Source organism: Wyeomyia smithii, chromosome 3, assembly GCF_029784165.1.
Source record: "Wyeomyia smithii strain HCP4-BCI-WySm-NY-G18 chromosome 3, ASM2978416v1, whole genome shotgun sequence".
NCBI classification, from domain to species: domain Eukaryota; kingdom Metazoa; phylum Arthropoda; class Insecta; order Diptera; family Culicidae; genus Wyeomyia; species Wyeomyia smithii.
The window spans coordinates 233438617-233457060 of record NC_073696.1 but is presented as its reverse complement, the minus strand read 5'-3'; the positions used below and the strand labels follow the sequence as shown (position 1 = coordinate 233457060).

Sequence of the window (18444 nt, the reverse complement as noted above, 5' to 3'; positions counted from 1 at the left end):
ACATATTTTCAACTCCTCACACATTTTAAGCTAAAAATTTCGTTTATGTACCATAAAAAACAAACAAAGTTCTTTATGTTTAAACAATACAGATTTTTTTTTACAGATATTTTTGTTCCAGATACAGATGCTCAGATTTTTTCAAGGGAAAACACAGATTTAAATGTGGCAACCCTGCCCACCAGCAACATGCCTCTGGTGGTTTAGTAGTGTTAGTAGACTCATCTTGACTCGTGTTTAATCTGCTGCTGGACTGGATTGGCTGAATTTCACACATTTCACAGCTTTGCAAACGCGAGGAAAAAGTCAACGTATATAACAGCTTTATTTGTTGCTACGACACTGTAAATTGTATGGAAAAGGTTAGCCACGGTAGGCTTCAATCAGTTCGCATTTGAATAACAAAAGAAACAAATGCAGTGTTATATATAAAAATAGCTCAAGTGGAAAGTACACTATTCTATTCATCATCGCAGAGAAGGAGAATCTCCATCGGTGTTGTCAATACATTGTTGCAGATTATTGTGCGCTACTATCACAAACATCGCAAATGAAGGGAAACTTTCCGCCCACTGCAGATGTGCAAAAAGAAGACGCAATCTAGATTGCTATTTGAAAAACCAGAGGCAAGTACTGATATAGAACATCACAAATTCGGGCTTACGCAGCTCCCGGTTTGATAACAATTCCCTGGTATAAAAAAGTACACGTCATTGTTTCGACTAAGTTTAACAGCGATGTGGTTAAAATTTAAATCAGGTGCAATTCCATTTATGTAGTTCCTACGCCGGTGAATAACACACGAAGCTAGTGTTAACATTTCACGGTAGTTTTTATGCATTTTTTGAAGAAAACACAATGATTCTCCGGCAGCTAGTAGGATGGAACAACTGGGTTCGCGGGCTGGTGGTATTTATTGCTGTTTGGGTGTTTCTAGTGGTGATTTTCTACTCCAAACTGAACACCGGAAATGGCAACGATGGCGAAGACACCGTCCGAAGGCTCAACCAGGCGTTAGCCTATCTGGAGAAATCCAAACAGGTCGATCAAGAGTTGCGAAACCTAATCGATGATTACCTCAGTGACACGTCCTACAACCGGAAACAAAAGTTCGTTGACGAACTTGGTAATAAGCTGCAGATTCACGGAGCAGGAGCTGGACGCTTTAAAGGGGTTCCCTCACTGGAGTACGAACAGCTGCGACGGAGAGTTGCCAGCAACACAGAAGAACTATGGAACTATTTACATTCCGAAGTTGATAAAGCTTCCAAAATAGCACGACGAAATTCGCCTGATGTGGCAGTTCCGTTGGAAAATTTCCTATCGCTTGCCATGGAACACAAACGTTCGCTACTGAATGACATGGATTTAATGCGGGCTAGCGACGGGTACGAATTTTGGCGTTACAGAGAATCGAAGGATCTGAGTGATCTAGTCCAGAAACGGCTAACCTATCTCCAAAACCCGGAGGATTGTAGTACTGCCCGTAAGTTAGTATGTCGATTAAATAAGGGCTGCGGTTACGGCTGTCAGTTACATCACGTCGTTTACTGTTTTATTATGGCCTACGCGACCGAGCGAACACTGATTCTGAAGTCGAAAGGATGGCGCTACCACAAGGCTGGCTGGGAGGAGGTTTTCCAGCCACTTTCCGACACCTGCTCGGATGCTAACGGTGCGACTCATGCCAGCTGGCCAGGAACACGCGATACGCAGGTTTTGACTGTGCCAATTATCGATTCGTTAAATCCGAGACCACCCTACCTGCCGTTGGCCATTCCAGCCGATCTGGCCCCTCGGCTGATGAAGCTGCACGGTGATCCGATCGTGTGGTGGATCGGTCAGTTCCTGAAGTACCTGCTCAAGCCGACCGGTGAAACACGACAGATGTTGGAGAATGGGATTGAAAAACTTGGCTTCCGCAAGCCGATTGTAGGGTGAGTTTATAAAGTGTTTTTCGTTTGTCACAGTTTATTTATAGATTTTATTTATTTTCGAAAGGATTCACGTCAGACGAACGGATAAGGTTGGAACCGAGGCAGCCTTTCACGGAATTGAAGAGTACATGATGGCAGTTGACGAATATTACGATCAGCTGGAGATGGTGGAATCGGTGGATAAACGGAGAGTTTTTGTTGCCAGCGATGACCCGAAGGTATGTATAAGCGTTATATCAGTTCCAGTATTTTCATTTTTGTTTTATTTGCAGGTCATCGAAGAAGCAAAATCTAAGTATCCCCACTACGAAGTGATTGGCGATCCCGACGTGGCCAAAGTAGCGGCAGTGTCAACGCGCTACACGGACTCTTCGCTGAATGGCATTATACTGGACATCCATCTGCTCTCCCTGAGCGACTACCTGGTGTGCACCTTCAGCTCGCAGGTTTGCCGCGTGGCCTACGAAATCATGCAAAGCATGTACCCGGACGCATCACACCGGTTTAAATCGCTCGATGATATCTACTACTACGGTGGCCAAAATGCGCATAACCGGGAGGTAGTGTTGCCGCATAATCCGAAAAATCATGACGAAATCCACCTGCGCAAGGGTGATCTTGTAGGAGTAGCGGGAAACCATTGGAACGGATTTTCCAAGGGTAAAAATGTTCGCACGAGCCAGGTCGGCTTGTTCCCTTCCTTTAAAGTTAACGATAAAATAGAGGTGGTAGATTTACCGACTTATCCCAATGTGAAATGATAGACGAGAAAGACGCAGTAAGAAAACGGGTTGGCATTTAAAGAAAACTTTAAAACATTCTCAAAAAAATGTTACGTTATAAGTTAAGTAACCCGTGCAGAATAGAGCAAAGATCAATATGTGTGTATGAGTGTTAGAACACTGTCAGAGTCAAGTGAATTAGTAGAACGTAAAACCTATAGATTTGCTAAATTTTATTGGGCGATGATTGAGAGATAAATGTGTACGCGTTCAAGACAAGAAACAGCAAACGACCTACCAATAAAGTAAGCATTAATTTATACAAGCGAACAAAACAAGAACAAGCAGTAAAGCAATTACCAGATACGGTTCTGTAACGAGTTGCACGGGGTATACGAAGCCGTTGTAGAATTGTAATGCTATTTGGATCTACACTTTCGTTACCCCTACACTCTAATATTTTTTATAACGTTGGTCATGTCTCAGCCATTTTTTGATTTTTTGTTATACAGTTATTCGACGATTAATGCTGCACTTTTATTCCACACAATAGGCTTAGAAATTTCTTGTTTTCGCACAAATCAGAGGAAATTGCCGTATATGCGAATAAGGGCGATAATTCCAAGTCACTCTTCCTTCATATGCGTATAAAAAGACTGATTCGAACGATCAAGCTAAATAAAGAAGTTTACGAACTTTCGAATTGATTCGAGCGAAAATGGGAACGCGTGGTGCGAATACACAATTTTATTTGAAAGCAATTTTGTTACCAATTACAATCGACCCTGGGCTTGGTGGTTAGCCTATAGGGCGCGTACTCCCGGGTGACGGATGGGAGTGGGAGATGAAGAGAGTTGGCCATCTATTACTTTTCATTTTTCCTATTATGACTTCTCTTGGCTATCTTCTATGTGGGAGAATTCTTCTACTTATTAAAATATGCTTTCATTTTACAAAAGGCTAGTTTCGAAGAATGGATCTCACACGTGGACCAAACCACCGTTTTGTTGTTTTTGTTCTTCGCTTTTTTTCTTTTTCTCCTCTTTTTTTTCTATATTGTCTTTCTTTTTTTTCTACTTTTCCTTAGAAATAAATCGTCGGTTAGATTCGGTGTTGGCGCGGCTTAAAATTATGCAATTTTGAGTTTTCAATGGCAAACGATGCTAAATACGATTAAATTTTATCTCACAAAGACCCGTTTCAAAATTCACAAAAAATCCAGAGTTTTAAGGAGATGTGCCTTTGTAGCTCAAATTTAAAATATTCTAAAAAGACCACAAAATGAGATTACAACTCGTATACCTTGCTCATTATCTGAACAGGTTCAACCAAAACAGGAAGTCTTAAAATTTAAAGTTTTCACGGAAATGAAAAAAGTTTTCAAAAACGGTTCACTCGAAACTGAGTTTTGAGTTGTTGAGTCCATAAAAATATACAAAATATATTTTGTTGATTTCATACTGACATTATTGAAGTCTTTCTATATGCAGGGAATACCGCGTAAAAACACATAAATTCCGAAATCCGCGTAAAAAAGTGTAAGGGGAGACATTAGGCCTCTGTCATGTTGGATGCTGACCCGGGCGGTCGGTCGGAATTCTTGCCGCGGGTAAATAAACAGCCATAGGTAGAGCTGTTCATTGGCCTACGGCAGGAGTTTCGCCCGATCGCTCGCGTTGGCGTTCGACCTGGCAGAGGCCTTAGTGTACCATTATTTATTATATCCTTTTTTCTCTTTTCTCTTCTTCTATACAATAATGAGTCAGACATTATTATTATTGTTATTTTAATATCATTATTATTTTTATCAAATTTTTTAAATGCATTACAAGTGCATCCCAACCAACGCACAGTGGTTTAAAAGTCCATTTTGACGCGCTAAATTGATAACTCCACGTACGTTGGATATACAATTATGACGTCTTCAGCAAAAATGGTGGGTAAGACCTCCTGCATCTTTTGGTGCTATGAGATTTGTGATTAATCTCCCCAAAAGTGAGATGAAAAATTTAATTTTTTGCTCCATCGAGATACAGGGTTGGTGTCTTCGGTAAAGTTATAGGTATAACCATTACGACCAACTTTGCCGAAGACAAAAAATTCGTATCTGCTACTCAAATTGACTTAAAGAGTTTTTATGGAAAATAGACATGTCAAAACATATTTTTCAATGAAACATATTTTTTTCTATTTCCTAGGCCTTCACTATATTCTACAAAGTTGTAAGTAGCATCAATATACACAACTGTCTGGAAGGTACTATATTCGTATTTTTGAAAAACTATGAGTTATGGGCTATTTTTTTTCGCCATATTTTAAATCACTGTATCTTTCTTAGGGGCAGGTAGATGCAGATTCGGTAGTAAGCATATAAAAGTATAACAATAGAACTTCCAAACGCAGGTGGTTTCGCTAGTCCACGACTTTCTGCTGATGAGTTGTGTTCATAACAAAAAACCTCGTTTTTACCCTCTTTAATGATTTAACCAGGTAAAATACTAATATTGTAAACCAAGATACCACGTAATAAGTTCGTATCTATGGTGACCATCCTACCAAGCGTGGTTAAAGTATTTTAGAACATGTAAATTGCATATCCTTGTTTTTGGTTCACATGGAAGGAAGCCACGAGGCTCATCTAGGGGGGCTGCGAAATTGTTGGTAAATTTGATAGGCTATCAAAATTTCTTTCTAGGTGTTTTTGTGAAAGCGGATTTTCAATTATTCTGTCTATTAGGACTAAGACGTGAAACAAATTAGACTTGCAGGACAATATGAGACTGAAAAACGCAGCCTCGTATTGCAATCTTGTATCTGAAATTCTTTTGGGGGGCAGCAATGCTCTCTGTGCTTCGCGAAGGCGGCCGCGGAGCTTTTTGTGTTCAGTAAAAGGAGCCGCGTACCCAAAAAGATTGGGAACCACTTCTCTAACATATTCTGAGCCTCTTCGGAAACACTTATTTACTGTTGTGCAACTGAGCATCTGCTGGTATGTTTGTACCCGCGATTTTATCTACCAACAAGCGTCCACAATGTATTAATGCATGGGTTGGCCGTAATCATCCATTTCAATGTTTCACTCCGCCAGCTTTTAGAAGAGGCTCAGGAAGTAACGAACAAGAATTAGGAAAGGTACATGAATTTACCTTACGAATGTATCAAGTTATTTTCAAAACTTTAATTCAACAGATATCGAGAATTCAATACTCGTAAAGCTTTTGGATGAACTGGCTGCTTGCTTCATCAGACCCCGTAGTAATGTCCATTCGCGGATGGCCAAAAATCACAAGAAACTGTTACTTGATGATGTTATGTTGCTGCTAGTTCGAATGTGTCGAAACCGACATCTGCATGGTGGTCGACAATATTAATTAATAGTTACTACTGAATGCAATAGTATTAAAAAAAAAATACCACCAAACAAAATTCAACAAGAGGCAACAGTTAAACTGTAATTGATGATAGTGGTTTTATATTTGCTATTATCCTGCTTGCAATTTCCGTTCTTTGCTTGTTCTACAGATATCAACTTAGTATTATGTTTATTGTTTTTGATTGAGAACCTTCGAGGTGAACCAAAAACAAGCATATGCAATTTACATGTTCTGAAATACTTTAACCACGCTTGGTAGGATGGTCACCATAGATACGAACTTATTACGTGGTATCTTGGTTTACAATATTAGTATTTTACCTGGTTAAATCATTTAAGAGGGTAGAAACGAGGTTTTTTGTTATGAACACAAATCATCAGCAGAAAGTCGTGGACTAGCGAAACCTCCAGCGTTTGAAAGTTCTATTGTTATACTTTTATATGCTTACTACCGAATCTGCATCTACCTGCCCCTAAGAAAGATACAGTGATTTGCAATATGTCAAAAAAAAATAAAAAATAGCCCATAACTCATAGTTTTTCAAACAATACGAATATAATACCTTCCAGACAGTTGTGTATATTGATGCTACTGACAACTTTGTAGAACATAGTGAAGGCCTAGAAAATAGAAAAAATATGTTTCATTGAAAAATGTGTATTGACAAGTCTATTTTCAATAAAAACTCTCTAAGTCAATTTGAGTAGCAGATACGAATTTTTTGTCTTCGGCAAAGTTGGTCGTATTGGTTATACCTATAACTTTACCGAAGACACCAGCTCTGTATCTCGATGGAGCAAAAAAAATAAATTTTTCATCTCACTTTTGGGGAGATTAATCACAAATCTCATAGCACCAAAAGATGCAGGAGGTCTTACCCACCATTTTTGCTGAAGACGTCATAATTGTATATTCAACGTACGTGGAGTTATCAATTTGACGCGTCAAAATCGACTTTTAAACCACTGTGCAATGTCTTATTATGTATGGCTAGTGATTTACTCGAAATGAGATAGTGGAAGTGCTTGAGGGTTGCACGATATCATGCTCAATTACAATGATTCGTGCAAAAATCTAGTATTGCCGTTCTGTCTCAAATCAGTAAGTTGGACAATACTATTTTGATCCGCCTGATCGCTTTATTGTTCCATCTCCAATATTCTACTAGTATAGCATGGACGGTGTATACACTGGAGACCTGGCCCTAGGCCCCCTTCTATACTACACAATTACAATTACAATTTTGTTACCAATTACAATCGATCAGTCTTAGAATAGTTCTTTGAGTCGCAGCAATCTTATCAGTTATAACATATAGATTTATATTAAAGACACCCTATTCTCACAATCATCTCACTTAACAGGCATCTCATCTTCCAGAGAGAGTTGCCTATATCACAAATTCTTCTGTTTATTTAAATTTTTTCCGTTTTCAAATCACAAAATTGAAAATTCCTAATTACCAAATTTTAGTATGCACACTTAATGATTCTCAAACTCGGTAATGCATAAAAATTTTATACGAAAATATTTTGTCACCATTTTGGTAACTCTAACGGGTATGGACCCCTTGGTAAGATTTCATTGACAGCTAAAGCAATCATCGTCATTATCGTTGTTTGTTTATGTTTTCAATGTAGAGCAGCGCTGACCAGACATCGTAACTTTACACCACAGTTTTACGTGAAATAACTTAGAAAGCTCTCTGGCCAACATATCTCATCAATATGTTGTCCGCTATGATTAAAGATCACCAAGCCCGACAAGCAGCGAAAAAGGAAGAACAAGGTACAATTTATTTTCATGTCTAATGCACTGAATACTCAACTCTTTTCACTTTGCTAGAAAAACGAAGAAAGGAAGCCATCCTCTCGGCTAATGAGCTGACCCAGAATCTTGTAGACCATTTGAATGTTGGGTAAGTTTTAATGAATTGCAAGATTTTTTTTTTTTCATTGCAAGCCTTCTATTGAATTTGAGTCTCAAAGACTGATTCAGCTACAATGGCAAAAAATGTATTGTTTCAAACAAAATACTTTAGATAATCATGAAAATTCGTTCCAGTGTCGCTCAGGCATACCTAAACCAAAAACGATTGGATGCGGAAGCGAAGCAACTTCACGTGGGCGCTACAAACTTTGCCAAACAGACGCAACAGTGGTTGACGCTGATCGAGAACTTTAACGGTTCCCTAAAGGTATTATACTAGATAACTACATGATTTTTCATTAAGCGGTAATCATCGACTATTGTTCATTTTTCAGGAAATCGGTGATGTGGAGAATTGGGCGAAAACTATTGAAAATGATATGAACGTGATAACAACTGCACTTGAGATTGCATATAAAACAAGTCGAGATAAATAAATGTTTGAGTTTACTGTAAACATGAAATTTGCTTTGTTAAGCTGTTCAAGTTATAAAAAGTGTACACATCTCCAATCATGTTGGCTTCTTGCCTGTCATTTAAGAGCCAGTTCGCGAGAACCGCAACCACCTTTACAAGGGAGGTTGTATCGAGGTTCTCCGATCGGACTGAAACTTTCAGGGTTTGTTTATCCATATAATAGAACAATGTTTTGCATATTATCAGATTTTTGAAAAGGGGTAAGTGGGGTAAAAAAGCACGTCAAAAAATGGTGTCCAAAAACAGCTAAAAACGTAAAATTGTTATAACTTTGTGAAAACTGAATCGGTTTTTCAGAAAATTGGCATGTTTGTTCTACTCTATAAAGGGAACAAAATGAGGGAACTTGCTATCGTGAATACATGATGAGATATTCGCATTTCTCTAAAAAAAGGTGATTTTCACAGCAGTTTTTTTCTTGCCAACAGATCTAGGATTAAAATCCAAATAATACGTTTTGTAGTGCAACTCAAGAGCTTTCATTAGATATATTCAAAAAATGCGCCGTTATAAAGATGCCTGAGAAAATCCATTTTTTCTATAACATGTTATTGACCATAATTTCGAATCCCTTTTGTGAGAAGAGAAACTCTGTTTTGTGTCATTATTTTTCCATTGAGCTATAATTTTCAGGTTATGTTTGTTAATGCTTTAATGCAATAGTTTGCAAAATTTTAGATTTTTAGGAAAGGGGTTAGTGGGGTAAACAGGCTCTTCAAAATCTTATATTTAGAAACTGCTCAAATCGTAAAATGATTACTCTCGGCTTACATTCGAAGTTACTCGATGGAATGACAGGTTATTTTTGGAGCCAACAGGAGAATAAACAAGTATCAATAAAACCACGCGATACTTTCTGTTGAGCCTTTTTTAATGTAGGGCACATCAAAGAATCAAATTACCATAAGGAAAAAAGCTTCACCGAAAGATGCTCATAAAGGAATGTGGTTAAAAGTACACTCTTCTGCAGGAATTAGACAATTCAAACCGGAAATGTATTTATCGGTAAAACAAATAAAATCGTCATTCGCCCACTTTTCTACGTTATATAGGCAAAATAAGCTTGAGCTAACACAGACAGTCTGTATATAATAAACAGAAAGTCGAGCTCCGTATCGGAATGTAGCACCAAAGCTTTGCTTTTTTTTCAGTTTGAGCTAATTCAAGTTAGTAAAGATTAAGCATTGATAAACGTACGAGAGCGTCATGAATATTGGTTTTTAATGATTAAATCAATCAATTCTCAAACATTGTTTTTTATAAGGTTTGTTTTGCTTATACCAGAGCCACAGGAAAAACTGCATTCTTTGAAAATACATTGAGTGCAATCACTAATATGTTCGATGAGTGGTTTGATGATGATAATTCAGAATTAAAATAAGGTAATGAAATATAGAGTTTATTTGATTTTATACTACATTCGACCCCTTGATTATTAAATTATTCAAAGGACATACTAAAAAAAGTTCAACGAAAAGTATCGCAGGGCTTTGTTGGCATTCATTCTACTTCTGTTAGCTACAAAACTAACCTTTTATTTCATCGTGTAACTTCGGGTGTAAGCCGATTTTACGGTTTTAGCAGTTTCTGAATACAAGATTTTGAAGAGTCTGTTTACTCCACTAACCCCTTTTTCAAAAACCTCAATTTCCGCAAACTATTGCATTAGTGTATTAGTGCATAAAGAACAATGACACAAAACGGAGTTTCTCTTCTCGCACAATGGATTCGAAATTATGGTCAATAACATGTTTTAGAAAAAATGGATTTTCTCAGGCATCTTTATAACGGCGCATTTTTTGAATATATCTAATGAAAGCTCTTGAGTTGCACTACAAAACGAATTATTTGGATTTTAATCCTAGTTCTGTTGGTAAGAGAAAAACTGCTGTGAAAATCACCTTCTTTTTTTAGAAAAATGCGAATATCTCATCATGTATTCACGATAGCTAACCCTCATTTTGTTCCCTTTATAGAGTAGAATAAACATGCCAATTTTCATGAAAATCGATTCAGTTTTTACAAAGTTATAACAATTTTACGTTTTTAGAAATTTTTGGACATCAATTTTTGACGTCCTTTTTTACCCCACTTACCCCTTTTCAAAAAATCTGACATTATGCAAAACATTGTTCTATCATATAGATGAACAAACCCTGGAAGTTTCAGTCCGATCGGAGAACCTCGAAACAAGACCTAGTTGCGGTCTTTAGTCTGATTGGAAACCACTATTATTGTTTCATCGTCTGTGACTGACATTTAAGATGCGTTCAACAACGACTTTCCATCAATATAACATGAGTTAGAGTCCAGATTGGTGAAAAAGACTAAACCGCACGTAGTAGGCTTAATTTAATTAGAACGTTCAGAAGATTATGCTGGAACAATGGAGTTTGCAATTATGATATTTTATCCCTAGTTCATTTACATTAATTGTTTTGAAAAGGTAATAAACAACTGGTTTGACTGCCATTATCGTTTTCAATCCAGGAAATCTGCTGATAATGTTGCGGTCGTTGCGCTGTAAAATATAAACGTACACTGTGAATAACACCTTTCAACTCATACGAAACCATACCCTGAAATGAGTACTTTCATCGCTGTCATCGTCGAAAACATCGCATTTGTTTTCGCCTGGAACGTCGACCGACAGCAGAAACAGCGAACTATCAAAACGAACGGGTCTTTTTCGAAGTGCAGACGTCAAATCGTTAGCTAGCTCGGCCAGCAGCAGCAAAGGCAGTGTAGTGTAGAGGGATCGCACAGAAACTGCACATACGACGACGGAAATCACTATCAAAGAACGGAAAAGTGGAACCTACGTTCTGTTCAAGTTCCGATTCTCGTTGCGTTCAGTCGAAAAAACGGTGCTGTTCGGTTTGTTATTTGCGGATTTCCTGGAATTTTGTCGCAAAGTTAGTTTTTTCTCCTGCCAAATCCCGGAATATTTTCGTCGGAACAAGTGTGTTGAGAAAAACGCAGCAGCAGTCATTGTTAGTGTGCACCAGAAAGTGATGTAAAATACGGGCTGCGAGCATGGATGAGCGGGAAGGAAGCGGAATGTGAGAAGGCAAAAAGTTTCTTCGGGTTTGTGTATGTGTGCACATACGTTTTTGATTAATCAAAACCAATAATATTTGTGAAATTCCTAGTCGGAAGCAAAAAAATCGGAGTGACCGACATCAGCTCAAGTTGGTGGTGATTTTGTGGAGCCCGAAGAGCCAGATTAGATAAGCGAAGGTTAGATAGTGGTTGGGCTGCTCATTGTTTCTGGAAGGCGAACCACGGCAGAAGCCCCTTACGGGACGACTCAACTTTTAAACGGGGAGCTGGAGTCGACGGAAGATAAAATTTTGCATCATCAGAGCCAGCTCCAGCAGCAGGCGGACGGTGGAGTTGGACGGGGTGGAAGTGGCAACAGCAGCAGCAACAGGAGGGAAGCCCGCAAGACGAAACCAGGTGGTGAGTAATCGTCTGTCTATACGTAGTCATATTACGGAGGTTTCCCTCCCTAGTGCAAGACTCAATCCGCAGATGCTTACGGTATTCGGTATCTGTTCTTGAAATTGGAGGCTCTCTGCTACTGGGAACATTTTATGCTAGATTAGTATTTTTGCGTAGAATGGAGCTACGTTTTAAAGAAGATGAAAACAGACCAACATCATTTATTGAGGTGAAATATTGATTTGTGCTCGGGTACGAGTTTGCTGTAAAAAACGTCACTGTAGCCATCTAGTACTTTGTCCCAGAGTAACTCTCCCAACGTTTAAGACCATAAACAAACTAAAGTACACACTCACAGAGTGTAAATGCTGCGACAGATCCGATCATCGGTCCGGGAGGGATTGAGTCATTCGTCATCCATGTAAATACCATTCTCTCCCACCCGCCTCTTACTCTCTGCATGATTTCTTTAATACGACAGACACAGTCTGAGTCTGAGCTATGAGCTTTACGCGAGTGGAACGACCAACAGGAAAGATTTGTTTTCCTAATACGATAAACGACGTCCGCTTGGCAGTAGGAGCTCTCCTGCGGTTGCCGCACAGGTTGGTAGAAAATAAAAAATGATACCGCCTTCTCATTGTTGTCCTTAATACGCGCAAGTATGATTTTCCAAATATAGTCGCACTAACAACCGGTAAGGTGAGCTAAAGTCGTTTTTGGTGACACCCAAAAAAATCGTGCAAAACTGACAATGACTGTGAGGACTGCTCTTGTGAATTAAAAACACATATAATTCAACTGTAGAGACTCAAATATGGTGACAATCATAGAGTATCTCATTTTTTCAACGTTATCGCATTTCGGTATATGCGTTGAGTAGTAAAAATGCGTGATAGATAACCAATGTTTGTTCTTGATGATTTTTACGCGGGCTGATAATCGATGACTTATTCTTAAACGATTCCAAACCATGTTTTAGACGTGAAATTATACTCCGGCGACAAAGAATGCCGAAATGAAATGAATAAAGTGTCCCGGTTGTAAACCCTATGACACATTTCAAAGGCTTCTTTGCCGCAGTCTGCTGTTATTTGGTGACATTTGGTTGATCGGGATTGTATGACATTGATACGGAAACCTGCTTCACACCTCTTGATCCACAATATAATTTGCCATATTCCGCAGGAAGTACTATTTTCTCTACTATTTTATGAATTCCAGTAAAATTCATTATTGTTTGAGTGAAGCTAAGAATCCAATAGATTTATGGTTTGCTTGCAGGTCTGATATTTATTGAATATTGATTGAATGTTCACGAACGATACAGTTTTTATCAATACCTATCAACGGCAGTTCTGGTATGAAAGGTTGCAAATACGTCAAACCTGTTGCTAAGCAAGAAAAAAAGAATTACTCAAAAGTATCAAAAGTTTCTGTAGATAAGTAAGTGCAACACCTATTGAAAAGTGGGCATAACAAAATTATAAGATGTAAGCAGGCAATACCAAAACATTAAAGTTACTATGACATCATCCATTAATTATGTAAGAAATTTTCATTTTTATTTTTGACGAACTACAGAAAAAAATCCATAAAAAGGGAAAGCGAATAGGTACTCAAATCTTTAATCCCGAGCAACGTAAGAAAAGAAACGTAAAAAATTAAGATGGATTGATCAAGAGAAATCCGCATCTTTAATTTCATAAACCGCGATACCCATCTCAGCAACCGCATTTCGATTATATTTTATCTACATCTCAATATCTATCCCCGTATTTCGTTCAAATCGCGAGATCAATTTTCGTATCCCAATATTAATATCCGCATCTGCAAGCTCACATTCATGTCCGCATCTGCAGATGTCTAAAAAGTCACATCCGTAACATTTCATGAATTTATTTCATGAATTTAATTCAAATTTTTCTATGGGACAAAGTTATTTATATATTTGGCATTCCGTCATGATGACATGGCCTGATTCACGAAGTTTCTCCAATTCACTCGGTTTCTGGCTGCCGCTCTCCAGTTCCTGGGACACCGTGCACTTCCCGCCAGATCTCGTTCCACCTGGTCTACCCATCTTGCCCGCTGCGCCCCTGGTCATCTTCTTTCTGCCTGATTCGAGGCAAACACCACCTTCGCAGTGTAGTTGTCCGGTATTTTTTCACCATGCCCTGCCCAGCGTATCCGCCCAGCTTTGGCCATTTTTAAATACAGGGTTCACCGTAGAGTTGCGCGAGCTCATGGTTGATCCTCCGTTTCCATATTCCGTTCTCCTGCACGCCACCAAAGATCGTTCTTAGTACCCGTCGTTCGAAAACTCCGAGCTTTCGCAGGTCCATCTCGAGCATTGTCCACGTTTTATACCCGTAGAGAACAACCTGTCTTATGAGCGTTTTGTACACGTTACACTTCGTACAAGGGCTTATATACAAAAATGTTGTAACTCGGTGGAATTTTAGATCTCCGAACAAAAATATTAGAAAACAGGTGTTTTTTATAATGTTCTTATATAAGTTTTCTATCAAATTTTCTTTTTCCTCGTCGCGAATCTGAATTCACTGGTTTCTAACTATTTTACTTGAATAAGTAAACTAGATAACGGCAATTTAGCTGATGTTCCTAAAGGTCGCGCACATATAATATGCACATTTTCACATGCATAGGTATTTTTTCTGGTTCATAAATTCGCAATTTTACGCGGACTTCGGTATTCTCTCGTTTTTTTTTGCGTGAATCTCGAAATTCACGCGTTTTTTTGAGCGGATTTCGGTCTACCCATCTTGCCCGCTGCACCCCTGGTCATCTTATTTCTACCGGATTCGAGGCAAACATCATCTTCGCAGTGTAGTTGTCCGGTATTTTTGCACCATGCCCTGCCCAGCGTATCCGCCCAGCTTTGGTCATTTTTGAATACAGGGTTCACCATAGAGTTGCGCGGGCTCATGGTTCATCCTCCGTTTCCATATTCCGTTCTCCTGCAAGCCACCAAAGATCGTCCTTAGTACCCGTCGTTCGAAAACTCCGAGCTTTCGCAAGTCCACCTCGAGTATTGTCCACGTTTCATACCCGTAGAGAACAACCGGTCTTATGAGTGTTTCATACACGTTACACTTCGTACATGAGCTTTGTCTGTTCGACTGCATCTGCTGTGAATACGCCTTCGAATGTCACAGGACAATGATCCTTAGTTACCAGTAAGCCAAGATAGACAAACTCGTCGACTACCTAGAACTTATCGCGGTCCGCACACAGCACTGCGTGTTATCCACCGTAGCCTTTATCAGTCTAATCAGTTTCCCCGGTAAAACCCTTTCGTCTATGAACTTCTATAGCTCGTTTCGGTCGATAGGGTCATACGCGGCTTTGAAGTCGATGACTAGGTGGTGCGTTAGAGTTCTGTATTCACGGTATTGCTGGAAAATCTGCCATATGGTAAAGATCTGGTCCGTCGTAGACCATCATTCCCAATTTGCTTGCTCAGGCAAGTACATAACAAGTAGAGCTTGTTCTTACTCTGATTCTAGTCCTGTTCACAGCGCTAACGCATTGTCGAGCAATGATGTTAACCGTTCTAATGGGCAGCAGCGTCAACTGTTGCTCGATTGTACCTTGCGAACTTCTGATGACGCCATAAATTATTTGAAGTTCTACCTTCAAAATGTAAGAGGTTTGAAGACAAAAATAGCAGACTTTTACCTCTCATGTATCGATCAGGACTATGATGTAATCATGTTAGTCGAGACTTGGCTCGATAGCAAAATTAATTCAGCTCAGCTGTTCGGTAACCAGTACGAAGTTTACAGAATTGATCGGAACCGTTTAAATAGTATTCGCGAGGTAGGCGGAGGCGTCATTATTGCCGTAAAAAAAAACTCTCGATTCCTCTTCATGTGATGTTGGATTTTGCGCTGCCCTCGAGCAACTTTGCATCACCATTCAACTAAAAAATATAAAGCTTTTTGTTGGGTGTTTTTACTTATCTCCTGAGAAAAGCAAAGATCCCGAGCTTATGAAACTACATATCGACTGTATCGAGAAGATTTGTGATGCTGCAAATTTAAATGACATCGTCATAATAGCTGGTGACTACAACCAACCCAAAATCGCTTGGAAACCTTCTCGTCACGGTTATATGTATGCTGACGTTTCAAACACTACTTCATGGCTTGATGGTACCGCGAGGTGCAACTTACTGCAAGTGAACCCAGTCACTAACATTATCAGACGGTACTTGGACCTGGTGTATGTTAAGGAGGGGGCAAACTATACAGTTCCAGCTAGCGCCGACGAACCTTTAGTACGATTGGATGTAAATCATCCTGCTCTCGTGTTTGATGTGAATGTAAATTCACCTTTACCGCTTACAGAAGATGTGGACACGACAGCATTGAATTTTAAGAAAAACGATTATTCAGCACTTAGTGATTATTTCCAAACTGTTGACTGGGAACCTGTCATCGATTGCAACAATGTAGATGAAGCTATATTTCAGTTTAACTCGATTGTTCGAGCCGCTTTGTACAGATTTACTCCGCGTTTTCAGCCCCCACCGAAGCCTATATGGGGTAATGCTCAACTTCGATCCTTGAAGAGAATTCGTGCTACAACACTTCGAAAGTACACTCGGAATCGAAATCCCACCACGAAAGCGATGTTCAACAGAGCAAGCGGAAACTATAGAAGATATAATCGTCAACGGTATGCCGAGTATGTACGAAGGCTTCAAGAGCAGCTACGTCAGTATCCAGCCAAATTTTGGTCGTTTGTAAGATCAAAGCATAAAGAGAATGGGTTGCCTGTGACAATTAACAAAGGAAACGAGACGGCTTCTTCTAATGCGGAAAAATGTGAACTGTTTGCTGATCACTTTGCTAGTGTCTTCAACCCTCCTAACTACGCAGAAATTGATCCTTAATGCCTCGATAATGTGCCCACCGATGTGGTCGATTTGGACACTTTCCAAATTTCCGAAGATATGTCATTAAAAGCTATCCGCAAACTGAAATCTTCGTTCTAGCCTGGACCAGATGGTGTCCCACCTGTTTTCATGAAAAGGTGCATGCAGGAGATTAAAACCCTTTTCTTGAAAATTCTAAACCTTTCGATGCAGCAAGCTCAGTTTCCTCATGAATGGAAAAAATCGATGATGTTTCCGGTATTCAAAAAGGATAAGAAGCAGTTAGTTGAAAACTATCGAGGGATAACGTCCCTTTGTGCTGGTTCTAAAGTGCTTGGGATAAAAGTTAGCGATTCTATCATGTTCAACTGTCGCAGATACATTTCTACACAGCAACATGGATTTATGCCTGGCAGATCAGTTGACACAAATCTCATGGAGTTCACATCTCTGTGTTTTGACGGGATATCCAGAGGTAATCAAGTAGAATCTACACCGATTTAAAGGCTGCTTTTGATCGAATCGACCACGATATAGCTCTCAAGAAGTTCAAACAACTGGGATTTTCTGATCGCCTCTGTGGCTGATTGGCGTCGTACCTAAAACAAAGAACTTTACAAGTAAAAATTGGCTCATCTTTATCTCGGGAGTTTACCAACTACTCCGGCGTACCTCAAGGCAGCAACCTCGGGCCAACCCTGTTTATTTTATTTTTCACCGATGCGATGCACCCTTTCACCGGAAATTGCAAGCTCGGATTCTTATTTAAAATCACCCAGGAGTTCGACGACCCGCTATGCCTTCGATCACTATATTTTGCGTTAGTACGGTCACACTTGGAGTCTTCTGCCGTCATTTGGTCACCGTATCATACAATTTGGATTCGCAGAATTGAAAGCATCCAACGCAAGTTTGTTTGGTACGCCCTTAGGAATCTACGATGGCTCAACCCACATGATCTACCTTCATATGAAGCTCGCTGTCAATTGCTGGGCATTACAACGTTGGAGAGAAGACGAAAGATTTCGAAAGCCGTTTTCGCTGCCAAGCTTCTTTCATCTGAAATTGATTGCAGTTCTTTGTTAGAGCAGCTTAACGTAAGTGCCTAAGCTAGGCGTTTGAGATCTCGAGCCGGTTTCCTCCGTCGTCCACTAGCAAGAACTGAGTATCTTCAAAACTCACCTCTACATTCGATGAGCGCAATATTCAATGAATAATTTTATCTCTTTGAATTTGGAGAGTTTTTATGCCAATTTTTGGCTTTTCCCCATCACCTTATATTTCATGTAGACCTTATGGTCGGATGGAAATGATAATAAATAAATAAATAAATCATTCCACGAAGCCGGCCTGATGGCTTTCCACAAATTTGTTGGCTGGCGGTGAGAGTCGGCGGAAAATAATTTGGGAAAGCACTTTGTAGGCAGCATCCAGGACGGTGATCGCACGCTAGTTCCCACAGTCCTATTTTTCGCCTTTCTTATAGACAGAGCGCATAACCCCATTCTTCAACCCCTCTGGTAGCTGTGCTGTATCCTAAATTCTTGCAATCATCCGGTGCAAAGTGCCGGTGGACAGCTCTTTATAAGCTCCAGGCCCATCTTTTTAAGCTCTGCTCCGAGACCATCCTGCCCAGCCGATTTATTTTTTTTCAGCTG

General features: G+C 39.5%; 3 protein-coding genes across 5 annotated transcripts in view; all 3 read left to right on the top strand.

Moving 5' to 3' along the window:
* The first annotated feature begins 204 nt into the window (after positions 1 to 204).
* On the top strand, positions 205 to 3366 carry LOC129733149 (alpha-(1,6)-fucosyltransferase). Its single transcript, XM_055694765.1, has 3 exons — positions 205 to 1937; positions 2002 to 2155; positions 2210 to 3366. Exons 1-3 carry the CDS (start codon positions 859 to 861, stop codon positions 2696 to 2698), a joined length of 1722 nt encoding a protein of 573 aa, XP_055550740.1. The 5' UTR covers positions 205 to 858; the 3' UTR covers positions 2699 to 3366.
* A 4268-nt stretch (positions 3367 to 7634) lies between these two features.
* LOC129733166 (biogenesis of lysosome-related organelles complex 1 subunit 1) lies at positions 7635 to 8442 on the top strand. The gene is made up of 4 exons (XM_055694791.1): positions 7635 to 7821; positions 7879 to 7951; positions 8098 to 8230; positions 8298 to 8442. Exons 1-4 carry the CDS (start codon positions 7761 to 7763, stop codon positions 8397 to 8399), a joined length of 369 nt encoding a protein of 122 aa, XP_055550766.1. The 5' UTR covers positions 7635 to 7760; the 3' UTR covers positions 8400 to 8442.
* A 2662-nt stretch (positions 8443 to 11104) lies between these two features.
* LOC129733146 (WAS/WASL-interacting protein family member 2) overlaps positions 11105 to 18444 on the top strand; it is a 30145-nt gene continuing 22805 nt past the window's right edge. For 2 of the 3 annotated variants that reach the window (XM_055694762.1, XM_055694758.1), the window contains exon 1: positions 11105 to 11901. The gene's annotated coding sequence lies outside the window, so the exon portion shown is untranslated. The remainder of the gene's footprint in view (positions 11902 to 18444) is intronic. The other variant, XM_055694760.1, reaches the window with a different exon arrangement.

Coding starts and splice junctions, on each gene's coding strand:
- LOC129733149 (XM_055694765.1), top strand. CDS start 859: ATGATTCTCCGGCAGCTAGTAGGATGGAACAACTGGGTTCGCGGGCTG. Junction 1,938..2,001: donor TTCCGCAAGCCGATTGTAGG/GTGAGTTTATAA, acceptor TATTTTCGAAAG/GATTCACGTCAGACGAACGG. Junction 2,156..2,209: donor TTGCCAGCGATGACCCGAAG/GTATGTATAAGC, acceptor TTTTATTTGCAG/GTCATCGAAGAAGCAAAATC.
- LOC129733166 (XM_055694791.1), top strand. CDS start 7,761: ATGTTGTCCGCTATGATTAAAGATCACCAAGCCCGACAAGCAGCGAAA. Junction 7,822..7,878: donor AGCGAAAAAGGAAGAACAAG/GTACAATTTATT, acceptor TCACTTTGCTAG/AAAAACGAAGAAAGGAAGCC. Junction 8,231..8,297: donor ACTTTAACGGTTCCCTAAAG/GTATTATACTAG, acceptor TTCATTTTTCAG/GAAATCGGTGATGTGGAGAA.